General features: G+C 36.9%; 1 protein-coding gene across 1 annotated transcript; it reads right to left on the reverse strand.

Moving 5' to 3' along the window:
• Positions 1 to 1,878: 1,878 nt before the first annotated feature.
• LOC131544927 (equilibrative nucleoside transporter 2) lies at positions 1,879 to 17,371 on the reverse strand. The gene is made up of 13 exons (XM_058783462.1): positions 17,165 to 17,371; positions 11,937 to 11,984; positions 10,792 to 10,873; positions 9,571 to 9,716; positions 9,290 to 9,429; positions 7,508 to 7,642; positions 6,496 to 6,593; positions 6,300 to 6,387; positions 5,731 to 5,885; positions 5,515 to 5,617; positions 4,906 to 4,991; positions 4,074 to 4,273; positions 1,879 to 2,388 (listed from the first exon to the last, which is right to left on the reverse strand). The coding sequence occupies exons 2-13, from the start codon at positions 11,966 to 11,968 to the stop codon at positions 2,277 to 2,279; spliced, it is 1,377 nt and encodes a 458-aa protein (XP_058639445.1). The 5' UTR covers positions 11,969 to 11,984; positions 17,165 to 17,371; the 3' UTR covers positions 1,879 to 2,276.
• Positions 17,372 to 19,558: the final 2,187 nt, after the last annotated feature.

Genomic DNA, 19,558 nt, shown 5'->3' on the forward strand with positions numbered 1-19,558 from the left:
ACTACAGTTATCACTGGAGTTATAATATAAAAATGTCCTTCCCTTTAAACTGACTGTACAGCTGGTTTGATTAATTTCTCCCTTTAGTCCAGCGTGCCGATTCTGTACACGTTTTTAAGCTGCCGGATAAGCAATGGAATGATTGAATTTGATTTGTGACGACAGACTGACACAAGCATGACTGCAGACCAGGGCTGGGGAAATAAATTGATGCATCGCGAAACAAGTAATGATTCTACATCGACTGAGATTTTAAAAATGCATCGCGATTCTCTCTCGTCGATTCGGAGCTCTCTGCTTGCTTCCTGTTTCTTACACACACTTGAGCCTAAAATAATCATTCATACAGTTTGAAAAGGTTGAAGCGAATCACGAGAGTGTTCACAGTGGGCTGAGTTCACATTAATCACGCGTCATAAAAGCCGAGGTGCAAGTACATTTAACCACTTACACGACTCGGCCAAACACACAAGCGCTCTTCTTCGTGAGCATTTGAGTGTGCGGTTAAAAACTAGCGTAGGGTGGCATCTGATTTTAAAAACTAAGCTCAGAATCGAATCCAATAATAATAATAATTATAATAATTCCTTACATTTATATAGCGCTTTTCTAGGCACTCAAAGCGCTTTACATTGTGAGGGGGTCTCATCCACCACGAGTGTGCAGCATCCACCTGGATGATGCGACGGCAGCCATAGTGTGCCAGAACACCCACCACACACCAGCTACAGGTGGAGAGGAGAGAGAGTGATGAAGCCAATCAGTGTATGGGGATTGTTAGGAGGCCATGATGGTCAGAGGCCAATGGGAGGATTTGGCCAGGATGCAGAGGTCACACCTCTATTACTCTTTTCGAAAGACATCCTGGGATTTTTAATGACCACAGAGAGTCAGGACCTAAGTTTAACGTCTCATCCGAGGGACGGTGCTTTTTACAGTATAGTGTCCCCATCACTATACTGGGGCGCTAGGTGAGCACCCCCTGCTGGTCTCACTCACACCTCTTCCAGCAGCAACCTAGTTTTTTAGGAGGTCTCCTATCTAGGTACTGACCAGCTCAACCCTGCTTAGGAAGGAAGGAATGAAGCATTTATATAGCGCTTTTATTGTGTATTGCTATACACCCAAAGCGCTTTACAATCATGTGGGGGGGTCTCTCCTCAACCACCACCAGTGTGCAGCATCCACTTGGATGATGCGACGGCAGCCACAGGACAACGGCGCCAGTGCGCTCACCACACACCAGCTACAGGTGGAGAGGAGAGAGAGATAGAGCCAATCAAGTGGATGGGGATTATTAGGAGGCCATGATTGACAAGGGCCAGTGGAGGAATTTGGCCAGGACACCGGGTTACACCCCACTCTTACGATGAGTGTCATGGGATTTTTAATGACCACAGAGAGTCAGGACCTCGGTTTAACATCTCATCCGAAGACGGTGCTTTTTGACAGTATAGTGTCCCCATCACTATACTGGGCGCTAGGTGAGCACCCCTGCTGGTCTCACTCACACCTCTTCCAGCAGCAACCTAGTTTTTAGGAGGTCTCCCATCCAGGTACTGACCAGCTCAACCCTGCTTAGGAAGGAAGGAATGAAGCATTTATATAGCGCTTTTATTGTGTATTGCTATACACCCAAAGCGCTTTACAATCATGTGGGGGTCTCCTCAACCACCACCAGTGTGCAGCATCCACTTGGATGATGCGACGGCAGCCACAGGACAACGGCGCCAGTGCGCTCACCACACACCAGCTACAGGTGGAGAGGAGAGAGATAGAGCCAATCAAGTGGATGGGGATTATTAGGAGGCCATGATTGACAAGGGCCAGTGGAGGAATTTGGCCAGGACACCGGGTTACACCCCACTCTTTCGATGAGTGTCATGGGATTTTTAATGACCACAGAGAGTCAGGACCTCGGTTTAACATCTCATCCGAAAGACGGTGCTTTTTACAGTATAGTTTCCCCATCACTATACTGGGGCGTTAGGACCCACACAGACCGCAGGGTGAGCACCCCCTGCTGGTCTCACTAACACCTCTTCCATCAGCAACCTAGTTTTCCTAGGAGGTCTCCCATCCAGGTACTGACCAGTCTCAGCCCTGCTTAGCTTCAGTGAGTAACCAGTCTTGGGCTGCAGGGTGACATGGCTGCCAGAGAGAATCGCGATTCGTTCATAAAGTCTCTGAATCGCTATGCAACGATTTATTATCGCGGCCCTACTGCAGACACCCTGAGAGCCGAGGATTCGGGAGTGAGAGCGAGATCGTGAGTGTCAGACCAGAAAACGCAGAGGAAATGAGAACGCTGCTCCCAACGACAAACCCAGAGCCAGAAAAAACGTCATCAACGCGCCGGCCATCTCGCCATCTTTAGGCTCCACAAGCCTGGAAAGAGAGGAAAAAAACATTATGATGTCCTCACCCTCAGATCAGCCAAGATGTAGAGGAGTTTGTTTCTTCATCAGATTTGGAGAAATGTAGCATTGCATCAGTGTCTCAGCAGTGGATGCTCTGCAGTGAATGGGTGCCGTCAGAATGAGAGTCCAAACAGCTGATAAAAACATCACAATAATCCACACCACTACAGTCCATCAATTAACATCTTCAGACAAAAGCTGTTTGTAAGAAACAAATCCATCATTTAGACATTTTTAACTTCGAACGGTTGCCTCTGGCTAAAATATAAGTCCATAATCCATAATAACGCTTCCTCCAGTGAAAAAGTGGTCTGGTCTGAATCAGGAGAGAAATCTGCACAGATCAAGCACTGTTTACAAGCCAAAACAGCTCTAAACAAATATTAGGGATGCACGATACTGGATTTTTGCCGATATCCGATAATTTAACTCATTTTGGCCAATAGGCGATGCCGATATATAATTATTTTGGTTAGTTTAACAAGAACTTATTTGTTAGAATTAAATAAACAATAATAAAGTTATTTTATAATGACAGTACATTTATTTGAAAATAACTATAAATAAACTTTATTAATCACTGCATTTTCTTTTTTTTTTTTTCAGAAAGATGCAGTGGTAACCTTAACATTTTATTTCATATACATTTGTTAACAGTCTAAAGCAAAAGAGTTATAAACATTCTGAAAATATTTTAGAGCTCATAATTGGTTTAAAAAAAATTAACATTACACATTAATGAAAACATCAGTATATATAAAATTATTTAAAATTTAAGTGTCATGTTTGTGATTTTTTTTTTTTTTTTTTTAAATGTAAGCTATAGCTTCTGACCTTTAAATCAAAACATACTCATGATTTTATGGAATCAATTACTGCTTTATTTAATCAGAAACAGTCAAAATATTGTGTATTTTGCTTTCATTTTATTAGAAGTAGGCCAACAGCGCCCCCTATGGAATAAATACTCCTTACTGAGCGGGAATTAGGACCCGGGGGAGGCTGCCGCTGCACGTGCTATTACCGTTTACTCGATCACACACTGAACGTGTCATTCTTTACGTGCATTCTCAGTTTAAATGCAGCGATCCAAAACAGTGAATCCAAACACCATTCAGGCAAAACTTTGCTTCAAGAATGAGCCACAATGCTGACGTGATCTAATCGCTAGCACACCCTGAGCACATGTGAGTTAATGTATTACTCTTATTGGCAAGACATATCGGCATAATTTTTCATATTGGGCCAATAACGATATTTACATATATAAAGCCATTATCGGCTGATTCCGATATCAGTCCGATAATATCGTGCATCCCTACAAATGTGTGTGTGTGGATTTTGATTTAGATTCTTTCTCAGCTGTTTGGACTCTCATTCTGACGGCACCCATTCACTCCATTGCTGAGCAAGTGATGCAATGCTACATTTCTCCAAACTTGGTGATCATGTGACGCTGAAGACTGGAGTAATAATGCTGACAATTCAGCTTTGACCACAGAAATAAATTACATTTTAAAACATATTACATTAGAAAAAAGTTATTTTATATTGCATTAATATTTCACAATATTACTATTTTTACTCTATTTATTTTAATCAAATAAATGCAGCCTTGATGAGTCCATTTGTACACAATGTGCTTGTACTCACTGTGGCGCGTACGTCATGGACAGACACACACAGTATCCACTGGACACAGAGAAAAACACCATGACAGCAGCAAACATGATGTCGTTCGAGAAGAGCACAGGCATGTAGTTTCTGTCCTGCACGTTACACATCATAAGCAGCGGAATGAAGATCACTCGACAAACGACCAACACCGGAAACAAACGACTCTCTTTAGAGGGCTGCAGGGGAGACAATACACAGAAGAAATTATTACATACTGTATGAAAGCCCCACCAAGCTGGAAGTTTTAACACAATATAAAAACAAAAAAAGGAAACATTTTCTCATAGGCTGTGGAAAAATGTCATGAATGCCTGTTTATCATCTTTTTCTTTCATTAAATCACCGAAATGTAATATTCAAGAGATTTTAAATTTTTTTTACAGAAATATACATATTCTTCAGACATTTTTGAGGATTATTTGATTAGAAAGTTCAAAAGAATTTATTATAAATCTTTTGTAACTATGTCTTTACTGTCACTTTTAATCAATGTAATGCATCCTTGCTGAATAAAAGTATTAATGTCTTTAAAAAAATAAACTACATATACAAAAATATACGTGTATATACACACATATACATATTGACTTTTTACGTAAACCAAAAATATTTTTTCACAGTCTGTTTTGATAATTGTATGTATATACTGTATAAGAGCCATTAACTTCCACTCAGGAATAGAAACATTTCTAAGACAGTACCAACTCTTGTTTGTGTGATTTTTTTATTTATTTTAAATCTGCAGTTCTCTTGGTGGTGAAACATAAATGCACTAATGCAAGAATTAATGATAAAATATTTCACTCACCCACTTAAATAGTAACGTGACAGATCTGCCAATAAAGTCCATCACATTAAAGATGAGAAAACAAACAACAGGAATGAAGTACCGTTCTGAAAGAAAGAGGGAGACAAAAACGTGATGTACATCACACATTACAGTGAAACATCTTGTTGAAAGTGTGTGATTCTTTAGAGATCCACCAGATGGCAGCATTTACCCTTTGATCCGGTTTTAAAACGATTAAGTAAAATTAAGAAGAAATCTGTCATAAAATGATTTAATTGATCTATCTCTATTTTTGTTTTTTGCCAGATCGCAGCTGACACTACCACTTCTGAAAATAATGAGCGTGCGCTGGCTTTGTTAATCATTTAGTATTGCTTTTTCATGCACTAGTTACTTTGGAGATTTTGCTTCCATAACGTCTTTTTTTTTTTTTCAGAGTAATAGGAAGAAAACATGCAACATACACATTTAAGTGTTTATTTTATTACATGCCATTGTTTTACGACTGTAGATTTCAATTACAATTAATATCTTTAAAGGCTGTGAGTTTTATCTCCAATTCAGCAGTGCTTACATACACCAAACTTCACAGTTGTATTCTTTTAAATGAATGTGTGTGTTCTGTACCCCATTTTCCTCCATACACAGTTTTCACATCCACCGTAACCGCAGGAAAAACTGACAGAGTAACTGTGAACACAAACGTCACACAGAACGCCATAACCCAGATCTGGAGACAGAGAGAGATAGATAATGATGAAAACAAGCCACTGTTATAACGTCCAGAACAAACCACAGGCTGTGATGGTTTCTGATGCTTTGACTGGGAAAATATAACAGCACCTTTTTTAAGACCTGCAGGACGGAGCTCTTCTGAGTGGACGCCGTGTTTTCTGACGGCAGCGTGATGAAGGCCTGTTTCACACCCTCCTCTTCAATGTCATCACCTTTATTAGGATTCCCGTTCAGCACAGAGCCGTTAGAGTCTTCAACTGCATCTGAAGGAACAACATAAAAGATTCAACTTGTGAAGAACAAGTTGCATTGAATGTGCATCAGAAATGCTTGTCAGTAAATTCAATATTTAACCACATTTCAAAGACAACAGAAATAATTCTGAATTTACATATAAAGATGCACTTCAGTTCAGTTAATAGTATATATATAATATACATTTTATCTGTAATACAGTTTCACCTAGTTGCAATTAACATGAAATTAGGCATCCAAAAACATTACATTCAGTTCATTCTTAAGTATATTCCTTTAATAAGCACTCTTTTTAAAAGTAGGCTAATATACATGCATGTTGTCTTCATAAGGGAAATTACATTTCTAAAGTTATACTGCTTTTGATCTATTAGCAAGCACTGGTGAAATGGCCATCAATATCTGAGAGTTTATAGTTTCACCTGTAGTCAGCAGCCGGCTAGACGTCTCAAGCTCGTAACTCTTTTGTTTTTTGACGCTTTTGCGGTCCAGGTAAAATCTAGCAAACTCCTGCACGCACACACACACACACACACACACTCCAGAGATCAGTCTCAGAATCAGCTAAGAAACTGCACAGGATTTCATCTAAACACACACACACACACACACACTGACCAGCTTTGGCAGCAGCATGTAACTGAAGAGGGTGACGAGGGTCCCGACACACGGAGTGATGAAATAACCCAGAGCTGCAGATTCACTATCAGCTTCACCTGTCAAACACACACACACACACACACACACGAACAGTGAGCAGATCTATACAGAAATGCACAGAGATGCAAACAGGTAAGGGAAAAAAAGGTGAGAACACTGCACAAATCGGGGGCATGCTCCACGTGGAAAGATATTTATTTTACATGCTCATTTGTAGTTACTTTAAGGTATTTCAAGTAAAGCATACCCATTGTATCTGTATGTTTTCTTATTATTATTTTTTGCCAATGGGAGTCTATGGCAGCCCTATGAAGGGAACATGGGAAAATGATGAAAATTGGCACACTTGTAGTGATGGCCATGAATAGTGATCTGACCAACTTTGGGGCTCTAGGACCAACTCTATAGCGCCACCAGCAGTTCAAAAACTCAACATTAAAATGGTATTAACTCCTGAACCTCTAATTCTAGAAAAATGAAACACAGTACACCTGATTCCTCTCTTCATGCTGATCACATTCAGTAGCTTACATTAAGACTCCACCCATTACAGTAGCAGCCATTTTGAAAAGTACAGTATTCATTTTTTTTGCTACACCTCCTTCAAAATTAATCCAGTTCTTCCTAAAATTGGCTCAGATGATCTTTGGACTGAGCCGCACAAATTAAAAAGTTATGACCAGTCTGCAAGCGGCCCCAGTTCTTTATTTACCCCTGTAATGTGTTTAATGTAAATGTTTATTCGGCAACAGTGAATCTCAGTGTGGTTAAATTGGCAAAAGGGAAGAAATGTCACAATGAACAATTAAAAATTTGTCCCACCATAATCTCATTTGTATAACAGTAACAGTATAACAGTATTTTTTTTAATGACAAAATGAAACTGACAAAAACACACCAAAAACCTGTTCAAGATATTAATAAAAACTAAAATAGTATCTCAATTATAGTAAAATAACACGAGTCTCACTTGCGATGGCGAAGATCATTGCAAGAGCAGCAAATGTCCCAGCGAGTCCCTGTCCGCTCATAAAGACGGCGCTGTACTTCTGCGGCAACAAACCCACCAAACCAAACAGACTTCCCTGTAACACGGCCCCGAACGCTGCAGAGAGACAATCAAAAAATACTTATCTTTATGAAAAGAGGGGACACATACAGGGCTGGGGGATACACATGGAAAAATCTTTTGATGCATGGCAGTAATTATGCATTTACTCTAAAACAGGTTAAAAAGGTGTTTGATGATAAATTCTGCTCCCCAAGGCTGCATTTATTTGATCAAAAATACAGTAAACAGTAAAATTGTGAAATTATTATAACTTAAAATAGCTGTTTTCTATGTGAATATGTACTAAAATGTAATTTATTCCTGTGATCAAATCTGAATTTTCAGCATCATTACTCCAGTCTTCAGTGTCACATGATCTTCAGAAATCATTCTAATATACTGATTTGCTGCTCAAGAAGCATTTCTGATTATTATCAATGTTGAAAACAGTTGTGCTGCTGAATATTTTTGTTGAATTGTGATGCATTTTATTTTTCAGGATTTTTTCATGAATAGAAAGTTCAAAAGAACAGCATTTATTTAAAAAATAAATATTTTGTAACATTTGAAATGTATTTACTGTCACTTTTGATCAATTTAATTCATTCTTGAACACATATATACACTACATATATGCATTTGGGGTGTAATGGTTCACAAAATTCACGGTTCGGTTCAATACGATACAGCGGTGTCACGGTTCAGTATGTTTTCGATACAGCAAAAACAAAGAAATGCCAGAGAATTGTCCTTGATTTTGACTAATTCTTTATTTATTAAAACTAATTTTTTACTTTGAACAATGATGAAGCTACAGTATACTTGACCCATCTTCTGGGGTGTCGTCTTAGCAGCATATAAAACAAAAATAGCTCTGGTTTGAAGTATTCCCGTTGATGTAGCCTATTGTCATGTAGCAGATTAATCTTTTCCAATAAGTTTAAATTCATTTAAATTGATTTTACCTTATATGGGCTTTTTTTTTCACATTTAATCAGTCAATAAGACATTTGGGCTGCTACCAAGCAAATTAAGTCAGTATTGACAAAAAAAAATGCAGAGGAAACACAGAAGCTGCATATGAATGGCATTTAGATGCATTTACACACCGTTTAATGCAGCTTAGAGGGACATGTAATGCTTTAACCTGCAGTTACAAATGCATAAATAATGTTTTGATATTTTAAACATAAAACATGGACAACTGATGTTTGAAATTAATAAAAACATTAAAAGATACTTTAATGTGATATTAAAACCGCCAGTAGGTGGCAGCAAGTCACTGTTAATAAGTGAGTCATTGCGATTGAACCGAATCATTTAAACGATTGATTAACTTCTTGCTTACTGAACTGTTGTAAAACTTATTTGTAATCATGTTGATTTTTGGAGAAAAAAAACGGCACCCTTCTGTGATATTAACTATATGAAATTATGTAAATATATACATTTTCAGCCCCCATATCTTGAATTTTGTGATAATTCTAAATGCATTTTAATAGACTGAATCATGCACTGAAAGAATGCACTCTAAATGCGCACTCGCACTAATGTAACCTGATAGGAAACAAATCGTTCGGTTTGTAATGCGTACCAAACCGAAAGCCCCGTACCGAATGGTTCAATATAAATACGTGTATCGTTACACCCCTAATATGCATATGAGTGTTGCTAAATGTTGAGGCTTCTCTAGTCACTAACAATTGATAAACCAGATGGTTGCCATGGTGACGGAGAAGAACCGGTCCTCCCCCATCAGGATCTTCACCTGCACAGCAGTGAGGATGAAGAGGAGCAGGATGAAGACCAGACTGCCTGCTATCCTCATCTTCTCTGAGATCCTGAAACACAATTGATCAGGTATATATGACTGGTCATAACTGCTGTCCTTCTGAATTATGCAATATACATTCAGAACGCATTCCATAACTACACTAAGCATCGTGTGTCAAGTGCATGTGGTTTGTGTGCTCAGCTCTCACCACTGATAGAGAAAAGAGTTGAGCAAAGTGAACAGCAGCAAAGGCAGCTGGGATAGCAGAGTCATCCAGTTATTGAAATAATACTCTTTCCTGGTGGTTACTGTTCCATTAATCCATTCAGACGTGTTGAGTCTGTTGTTGAAATACTGTAAAAAATAAATATATATATATATATATATATATATATATATATATATATATATATATATGATATTAGAAACAATAAACAAGCCATTTTAACATTGTAATATAAACAAACGCAACACTATGGTCTGGAAAATTCAACACTAAAGATCGACCAACAATGATTTTTATTGATGGTCGATGCAGAACCTATCAAGTAGGGAGGCCTATATATACACACACACAACATTTGCTTTATAGAACATGCTTCTGCAATTTAATAATTCATAATTTCAACTTGATAATTTACTTCTGTGAAAAACAATACATTAGATAGAAACTTCTTGATTATGTAATTATATTATATATAGTTAATATTAATACTTATATATATATATATATAAAATATATAATATATACACACATACATTCATATACACACAAAAATACTATATACATACATACATATACCTCAATTTCTCTATTCATAAAATTACTTAAAACACACCTTGAGAAATATTAAATATGAATAAATATTAAACTTGTATTTAGTGATGTATTTCATTTAGCATTAAAGCACATGAATGACTGGTGCACATTTTGCTTTTCAGAGTGATAAAAATTCACGAGACGTGGTGCGAAAATTTCAGGTTATAAATGTACAATTTCCAATTGTGGTGTTTTGTGATTTTAACCTAGATGCATCTCAAATATGACCATTCTACTAACTAATTATCATTGCTAAAAAACTAAAACAATCACACACGCTGGAAACAATTTAAACAATTGAAATTAAATGTAATTTGGTAATAAAATTACACTTATAGTGTGTGCAAGAACGTAAGATAAAACTCTAGTCTAATCAGTTCAATCCTGGCTGTTAGCAAGCTAGCAAACTAAGAAGTGAACTTATTGGAGAATTCAGATCGAAACCAGATCAATGTCCCTGAGGGGCTACATGTGCAGGAATTTCTTTGAAGTGCCTTTAAAATGGAAACAACTGTGCTGTTCCAGCAAATCTGAGAACATTGTGTTTTTCCCATTTGACCAGCGCTGTGCTTGATTCCCATATTTGGAACGTTTTCCACATTTCGTTACCATAGACGCCGTCATGAAGAAGTTCCATGGCAACAGCGTTCCCAGGCCAAGGATGAAGAATATGATCCCCACGAAGCAGCCGCTAAACAGAAGAGGAAATACCAGTAAACAGGAAGTCTCACGGCCTCTTCATGTCAAGGACCTCAAGTCTGCAGATTTCATTATTTTTTCCCAAGAAGCGGTTTATGTATCCATGCTATCATCTAACCATAACATCTTTTAAGTGTCCATACTCTACAACAATAAAACATTATTATTATTAGAAGTGAATGTAGAAACACACACAAACCTTCTATGGTTATATTCATATCAACGCACTCCAATGTGCATTCATAAATGGTCAGTATATACAATTAAATATAGGATAAATTAATAAATGACACTGATATACTGTCTGTACATCTCTAGTTATTTAATGTTACAGTTTAAAACAAAAATCACATTTTATTTTTATATTTTCAATTTTCATTTTAGTTTAGAGTTTAGTAATTTTATTGTATGCATTTGTCATTGTTATTAGGTTTTTTTAATATTTATTTTATTTTCAACTTAAGGCAAGACTTCTAACTTTCATTTATTTATTTATTTTTTTCCTCATCTAATATTTATATTTTATTTCAATTATCAAAAACTATAAGCTAGTTATAAATTAACACTTGTAACAGCTTCAGTTAACAATAGCAACACTGGTTACAGACTGGTTAATGTGTCATTTTTAATAAATCTTAACTTAGTTAATCTTGTTAACCGACTCCTGACTGTTGACTTTGAAAAGTAAACTGGAGACAATTTCAAGACTTCAAAAGGCCCCTACATTCACAGTTCACACGCACACAAAATACAAAAAAAATAAATAAATCTCAATTAATAACCATGATTTTAAGAGAAATATACCAACTGTTATGGCTTGCATTATAAGTGAACTTCACAACAAAAATGCAGAATGTGACTCAATGGCAGACAGCTATTTGCTTGATCTGTGTTCGGTTGACTCACTTGTGCTTTTAGAGCAATTAAACTCAGTCCCTCCTGCCTTTTTTCAAAATTACATCAGCACAAAACTACATCAGTCCTTTAGTTTGGGTGAATTCTGTGTTTTGAAGGCAAAAAAGAAAAAAAGAAAAATAAATTTATGAAAAACGTACCGGTCTGCAGGGGTGTCTTCTCCTGGGCTCATTTTGTACGGATGGCAGCTGTCGAAAAACACACCATTAAATTATTAAAACACAACTCGAGCTTTACATCACATCCCTCAGCTACAGCCGCGGTTTCACTCCATACACAAGAGCTCTGAGCGATTCCCACAGTGTCGGCTCTTTAAATAGTCACAGTTCCCTAAAACATCTGTGAAACAATCCAAACACTGGTCTAAAAACAGCTTCTGGCTGCTTCAAAGCTACTGTGCTCCATTAAAGTGCAGAAAAGAACAAGAACAAGAAAAACACACACCTTTACCTTCATTTACTCCAAATACAGAACAGATCTAGGTGACACACTGCAGTCTCTCCACAGAGATCCATGACTGCTTTAGTTACAGCGTATCCACACTAAACTCTTTAATTACAAACATTTAATTGGACAAACATGGCGTTTCTATGAGAAATGGGGAAGAGAGAATAGGAGGAGCTTTCTCGTCTCGTCAGAGCAGGTGGTCAGTTTCTGACACGCACACAACTCAACTGAATTACCTGTGCTGTCTGAGAATGCGTACAAAGAGGTAAATGATAAATGGACTACTTCATATTGACAGAAAATAGTTCACAATTGCAGGCGACATGAAGAAATGTATATTATAAAAGAAGAAATGTGTGGTAATAACACTCATAGTAATAATTGTACTGAAGTGCACTTGTATGCACTCTCTCTCTCTCTCTATATATATATATATATATATGTGTGTAAACCTAAACTTGAAAATAATATATTAATGAAAAAAAGGCCAATTAAGTGACTCAAAGAGAGACACTTTCATGACTGTTTCTTAACACACTTAAGTATTCTAGTGTTGATTAACATACTAAAGCACATGTGAAGTCCTTTTTTTCCCAAGTTTTTTTTAACTGTAGTCTTATTCAATGAACCCTTTTCACAAGACTGTGATGACACATTTCAATGGTCATCAGCATCATAAATCCTTGAGTTTTTAATTTTTTTAAATGTGTGTACATTGTATTGTATCATCTTTGTATCAAATTACAAAAAACTAGTTAACGCTAATGCGAGGGTGTTTCTAATGCAACGTCTATGGGAGGGATGGTAAATTTGAGATCACTCTCTCTTCTGATTGCCGATACCAGTCTCTCTCATTTTTTTTTTTAAAGTTGTGAAAACACTTCCAACTATGACGACTTCCGCTGCTGAAAAACCCAGAAATGTGAAAAAGGTCTATATTACATCTTATGTGTCATATTTTAAATGTACTAAATTGCAAATTCATTACAAATGTGTAGTTAAAGTTTCAACTGAAATTACTTTAAAAAATTTTTTTTTTTAAGTTTAGCATAAATGCTTTTCAGCACTTTTGGCAGTGTAATCAAATTGACAAATAATGAAATTACAAATCAAGATGTACTTAAGTCCTACTTAAGTGGGTAAAAGGCACTTTAAAGTTCAGCTTAAATTATAATATATTTGTGTTTAATTGCAATTAACATGCAATAATAAAGTGTCTGTAAACATTCGTCTGTAAACAAGTACTAATTGTGAACTGAATGTAAGTATATCGTTTTAACAATTCTGCAGTAAGTATGCTTTTTAAAAGTACGCTAAAGTTTTTCAAAGGGTCAAGATTGCTTCTTGAGAAAAAGAAAAATTGTTTAACCCCTTCTTTATCCTCAGTTTACTCCTAGTTTCTTTAAATTTACATTGCACTTACATTTCTCTTGGTTTTACCTACAAAATTATCTAATGCACTATACTTCTGGTACTGTAGTTTACACCAGCTGTTTGAAGACTCTACATTTTAATTGTATACATTATTATACACAGCATTATTTCTATATGAAGTGATTTAGTCAGTACTATTACAGCACAGGGTTTGTTTGAGTGCTGTGGTGTAACCTGTAACTAAGGAAACAATGCAAAGCGCAACGTGACTAATACACCACCAAATCCTTCATAAAAACTCTGACCTATTTAATAGCAAACAAATATAGTCTCTAATAGCAACTATACTTCATTAATACCCATAACATGCCTAGCACGTCTGAATCATGAGGAAACATAACTTGGAAAACAGTGACCAGGTACTTTAAAATTTAAATGACATCAGAAACCAACTGGATCTTAAAAAGTTGTCTTTACATGATCTCCAACAATTGGATGGAGATGAAATGAAAGGGTTTGGTGAAAGACCCGTGTGCAAAAAAAGTGCACTTAACTGTACTGAATGTGCACTTGTAGTGTACTTCACATCTTAAAAATATCTTTTTAAAAACCGTACTTGAAGATCATATAATATTAATGAAATAAAAGGCCACTTAAGTGACTTAAAGAGAGACACTTTCGTAACAGTTTCTTTACACACCCAAGTACACTTTTAAAAAGTGCACTTTGTAATAATGTAAAATTAAAATATTTACTTTAAAGTACATTTTAAATCTTTTAATAATCTGTTGTCATTTATTTCGATGTGTTGATACAATTTATAATTTTAAACGTATTACATGACATTAAAGTTAATATAATTTAAATGTACTCACCTGCAACTTCATAATTACAAACATGTAATTGCAACATACTAAAATACAATTTTCAATAGAAATGACATTAAGTATACATTAAGTTGTACTTAAGTCCTACTTAAGTGTAATGTTAAGTCCTACTTAAGTGGGTCAAAAACACTCTAAAGTTCAGCTAAATGTATTTAATATAAATTGCAACTGACACATTTTTATTTAACTGCAGTTAGCATGCAATTAAGTGTCTGAAAACATTACATTCAGTTCACACTTAAATATATTATTTTATAATAGCTACATCATTCCCAATAAGTACTCTTCTGAAAAGTAAGCGCAAGTGTACGTTTACACATTGGGAAGCTTGAATTCATAAGGCAGAAAGCACCCCGGAGGGTTTTTCTTCCCATTTATTTCAGTAATGCGTGAAAACAAAGAGCCACTGTGAAAATCAATCAAAATCAAAAGCTTCCCAGTGCAGCAGCTCACAAATTATCTTCACAGGAGACAAAGTAATGATACACAAATAGTTTATCAACAAACCATTACACACACTTAAGAGAGAAACATGAGGGAGGGTATTTAGGGGGCAGATATGCAGGGAATGCCAATGGATTAACTCTTTAGTGACTGCTCTAGTGCTTCCATTCAACAGGTCTAGTGAAAGGGATTTTATATGTTTGGATAGGCGATATAGGAAATATTAAAGAAAAATCGAGCTCTCTCTCAATATTCAAGCACTTTCTCTGAAATAACCTTTGCTGCGGATTCAAAGCAGATTCAAAATGTTTAGTGCAAGAAATACTAAAAATCTAGTTAAAAAGCATCCTATTTTCGGCAATGTTTTTCAGATAATTAGATAGGGGTAGACGTATCAATGTGTCCTATGGTGTGACGGAAAAATTTAAAAAAGAAAAAGAAAACTAACACTGAAGATAAACCTCTCTCATGCTATTTGTAACTAAGAATGAAGATACATTTTTCTCATGTTATTTGTATGTTGTTACATTTTTGCCATGTCACACCATAGGACACAGTCCAATGTTTATTTGTCAACTACCCGTAGATATGTATTTGTATGTTGAATTTAAAAGCACATTTGATTAGCTTACTCAAAATGTAAAACCTTTTTAACAATAATGTTATTATTTGAGCGTTTATGAACGCAAAAAGTGCAGAGGGCTGCTTTTTTGTTGTTGTTTGCAGTATAAAACCTAAAGTGTGTATTAGTACATTTTCATACTCGAGACAAGAAGAGATCGCGAAACTAATCGGATTACGTGCTCTTTAAGAAAAGTGCAAGCAAATAATCCTGATATTCATGATGTTGCTTGATTTCATATTAACCACCAAAACCTTCTTGAGTACATTGTAAACATTCTATGCATCACAATCAATGAATCTGAAAGATTTGTCCTTTTCTTTATCGTGGAGACTTCTTGTTTCTCATGGACCCATTTATATTCAGTCTGATGCTCCATTCCAGCATAAACAAACCTCAGTGAAGAGATTTAACACAAACATGTCTCTTTATCTTCAGCCTGTCCACCCCTTCTTCAGAAACAAACACTAAGCTTTTATGTATCTAAACTACTAGCCTCTCCTTTCTGTTTACTTCACTGGTTTCTTTCAAAGCACCTTCGGTCAAGTAGAGAAGAACTAGTCTGAATATTAAAATACAGAGGTCTTTCAGATATGCCGACTAGTAATATCGGTCAGGATATTGAAACTACGATTTACCAGAAGTCTGTGACCTCTTCTCTACTTTAATCTGTTTTGTGATTTTGTAACAAGTAACGCTAAAAAAAAGAAGAAAAAAAAAAATACTCAAGATAAACATTTCAGTTGTGTAGCTAGGGCTGAACACTGACAAAAATATTGTTTGTTTATTAATTTATTTAAAATCACTGTTATAGTTTATTAAAGATTTATTATTATTATTATTATTATTATTAATGCTTGAACAACAAATACATAACAAAAGTGCCAAGGGCATGCACAAAAAAATATATAAAAAGTACATATTAACAATACACGTATATAAAACCAACAAATAAATAAAAATAAAATGAAAGGCCTTACTAAATCACAATAACTTAAATGTACCAAATAAATACAGTTTTTACAGCTTTTTTGTATGTACCCTCCTCAATGGTGCTTAATTTCGCTGTTAAACAGTTGTTTGATGTCACTGATTAATGACAAAATGAATGTAGAGAGCAGTATTTTTTTGTTTGTTTGTTTGTTTTTACAAATTACCAAAATATATATATATTTTGTATTAATTAATTTATTTTATCGCTGAAAATAGCGTCATTTATCGGACCGGAGCGAATGCGTTTTTCACTCGGACCGACAGATAATCGTTTTTCTTTTTTCTATCGTGTGTGAAAGATGTTTTCAAACAACGACTGTTTTGACTAAAATAGACTGTATCTGCGTAGCACTTCACCAACAAAAGCTGCTCTGTCTGCTTCCAGCCGGTGATGCCATAAATTACCAGAATAAACACAAGCAAATCCAATTCACTGAGAGACACAGAGAGAGACACAGAGAAACAGAGAGATGATGATGATGATTTGCTCAGAAAGCTTTATCGTCTTAATCAAATGAGTTCACAAAGTTTTTAACGTTACGTCTGAACAGAGAAAGAAAGGTCACTCGGAGGAAAGCCATCGTTTCGTTTATCGACTCACCTGTTTTCACGATGTTTTTGGTTATTCTCTCACTTCATCTTCCCAATTCAAAACGCATAACGTCCATCAAACGCTTCCGAAACCAGATTCATTTATTCAGATCCGTGTCTCTCAAGAATGATGCCGCATGGTTTTTTTCTCGTGGGTTTTCTCGGAGGTTGGTGAAGCAGCTTTTGGTGCATTACTGCGACCAGCTGGACTGGAGCCGCTGCTGCTGCTGTCAGGGCCGGGGCCCTCTGCTGGAGGAAGAGAACCTGATGCAGACCATCTCCGTGAACGAGCTCCTGCAGAATTCTTTTGATTTTTATTTCTGTGGGTATGGGACTACTTTTTTGTACATCAAAGTATTTTAAATAATGGACAAATACATTTAACTCATCTGTTTCTCTAACTTCAACTGCATGTACAGTTCCTCTTGAGCATGCAAAATAACTCCTGTGTCTATCTCCTGTGCGCTCTTAACAATAACCCCTGATGTACACTGCACGCATCTGCGGCGCGTTACGGCTCCGACGCGGCTACCGGAGCTGATCGCGGCCACTCTAGTCAATGCTTGTGTTTACACCAGGCAGCGCGCGGCACGTTTCAAAAGCGTCCCAGAAGCGGCTCTCCGCGCCGCTTCGCTAAATATAGGCGTCTAGTCTATTTTTGACGCACGCGGCGTCTAAACCGCACAGCAAATGCAAAATAAAAGTCAAAAAATCCTATCAATTTCAAAATAAACACCCTGTGCAGACTCCCGATCATATTTCACATCACTATATCCTTGCTAGGAGGTCAGAAATGGATGATTTTCATCCTCAAAGTTGAAAAACACACATTGTTATGACACCGATAATCCTTTTTTACAAGGATAATTCCAAAAATTATCAATTAAACTGGCAAACACGTGGTCACGCGAACCCTGCCGCTTCGCTTCTGAAATGCTCCTGGTGTGAGTTTGCACCGCGTGGAGGACGGAACAAAACTTTGCCGGAGCTGTAATGCGCCGCAGATGCGTGCAGTGTACATCAGGGGTCAAGGTTCTTTATTTGCATATGGTTCCATGAAGAACCTGTAAGATTCATGGAACATTTGGTCAAAAGGTTCTTTATAGTGGAAGAGTTCTTCAGATTAAAATGTTCTTAACGTAAAAACAAGTGAAGAATCATTGTGGGTTCTTCAAAGAACCTTGTTTTCTCTCTTAAAGAACCTTTTATGCAATGTAAAGTTTCCATTGTTGTTAAAGATCCTTCATGGAACCATCAATGCTAATAAACAACCGTTATTTTTAAGAGTGTAAGGGGGGAGGTTATTTTAAAGAAATAGTTCACCAAAAATTAAAATTTGCTGAAAAATGCCTCACCCTCACACCGCACGCATAAGCAGAGCAGAGGCAGCGCAGAAGCGGCGTATGCAGGCGTGAGTAGCGCGCCCATTGTGCTTTCACACTGGCAGCGTTTATCGCGCAGCTGAACGCGGCTTGTGTACTGCAAATACAGATGAGTATCGTTCATTCGGTCACGCTTTTCAGGTGTTCTACTACAGCTGCCTGTCATGTGCTTTGATGTGGGCAGTGCTATGGAGTCAATTTAATGCCGAATATATATGCAAAAGAAAATAAAGTTTTGCAAAAGAAAATTTAATTTACACACGCAATTGTACTGCAGATAACATTCTGGTACAACCGCTACATATCTCGGACCATTTCTTCATTACATTTACACTACACTTTGCTACCCGTGTGCCACCAACCCCCTACCGGTTACTTTTAGGCGAAACCTGCGCTCCCTTTCTCCTTCCCATCTTTCCTCTGTAGTATCCTCCTCTCTTCCCTCACCTACCCATTTCTCATCTCTGGATGTAAACGCAGCTACTGAAACTTTATGCTCTACCTTAACTTCTTGTCTAGGCGACATTTGTCCTCTCTCCTCTAGGTCAGCACGGACTGCCCCTTCTAACCCCTGGTTATCTGATGTTCTTCGTGAACATCGGACTAAACTCAGAGCGGCAGAGAAAATGGCACAAATCAAACAACCCGTCGGACCTGAGTAGGTATCAGTCTCTGCTCTCATCTTTCTCTGCTGATGTCCACACTGCCAAATCCTCACATTTCCACAACAAGATCAACAGCGCTCCAGACATGCGTAATCTCTTCAGAACATTTAATTCTCTCCTCTGTCCCCCTCCACCACCTCCCACCACTTCTATTACAGCTGATGACTTTGCTACTTTTTTTACAGACAAAACTAGATCGATCAGTGATCAGTTCTCACCTCCACGCACACAGGACCCCCAACCAACCACTTCCACTGCTAAACCTCCCATCTTCTCCTTCTGTCCCCTGACGGAGGCTGAAGTAAACAAACTTCTCCTCTCCAACCATCCTACAACATGTCCTCTTGACCCAATCCC

This window comes from Onychostoma macrolepis, chromosome 07 (genome assembly GCF_012432095.1).
Source record: "Onychostoma macrolepis isolate SWU-2019 chromosome 07, ASM1243209v1, whole genome shotgun sequence".
In the NCBI taxonomy this organism is placed as follows: domain Eukaryota; kingdom Metazoa; phylum Chordata; class Actinopteri; order Cypriniformes; family Cyprinidae; genus Onychostoma; species Onychostoma macrolepis.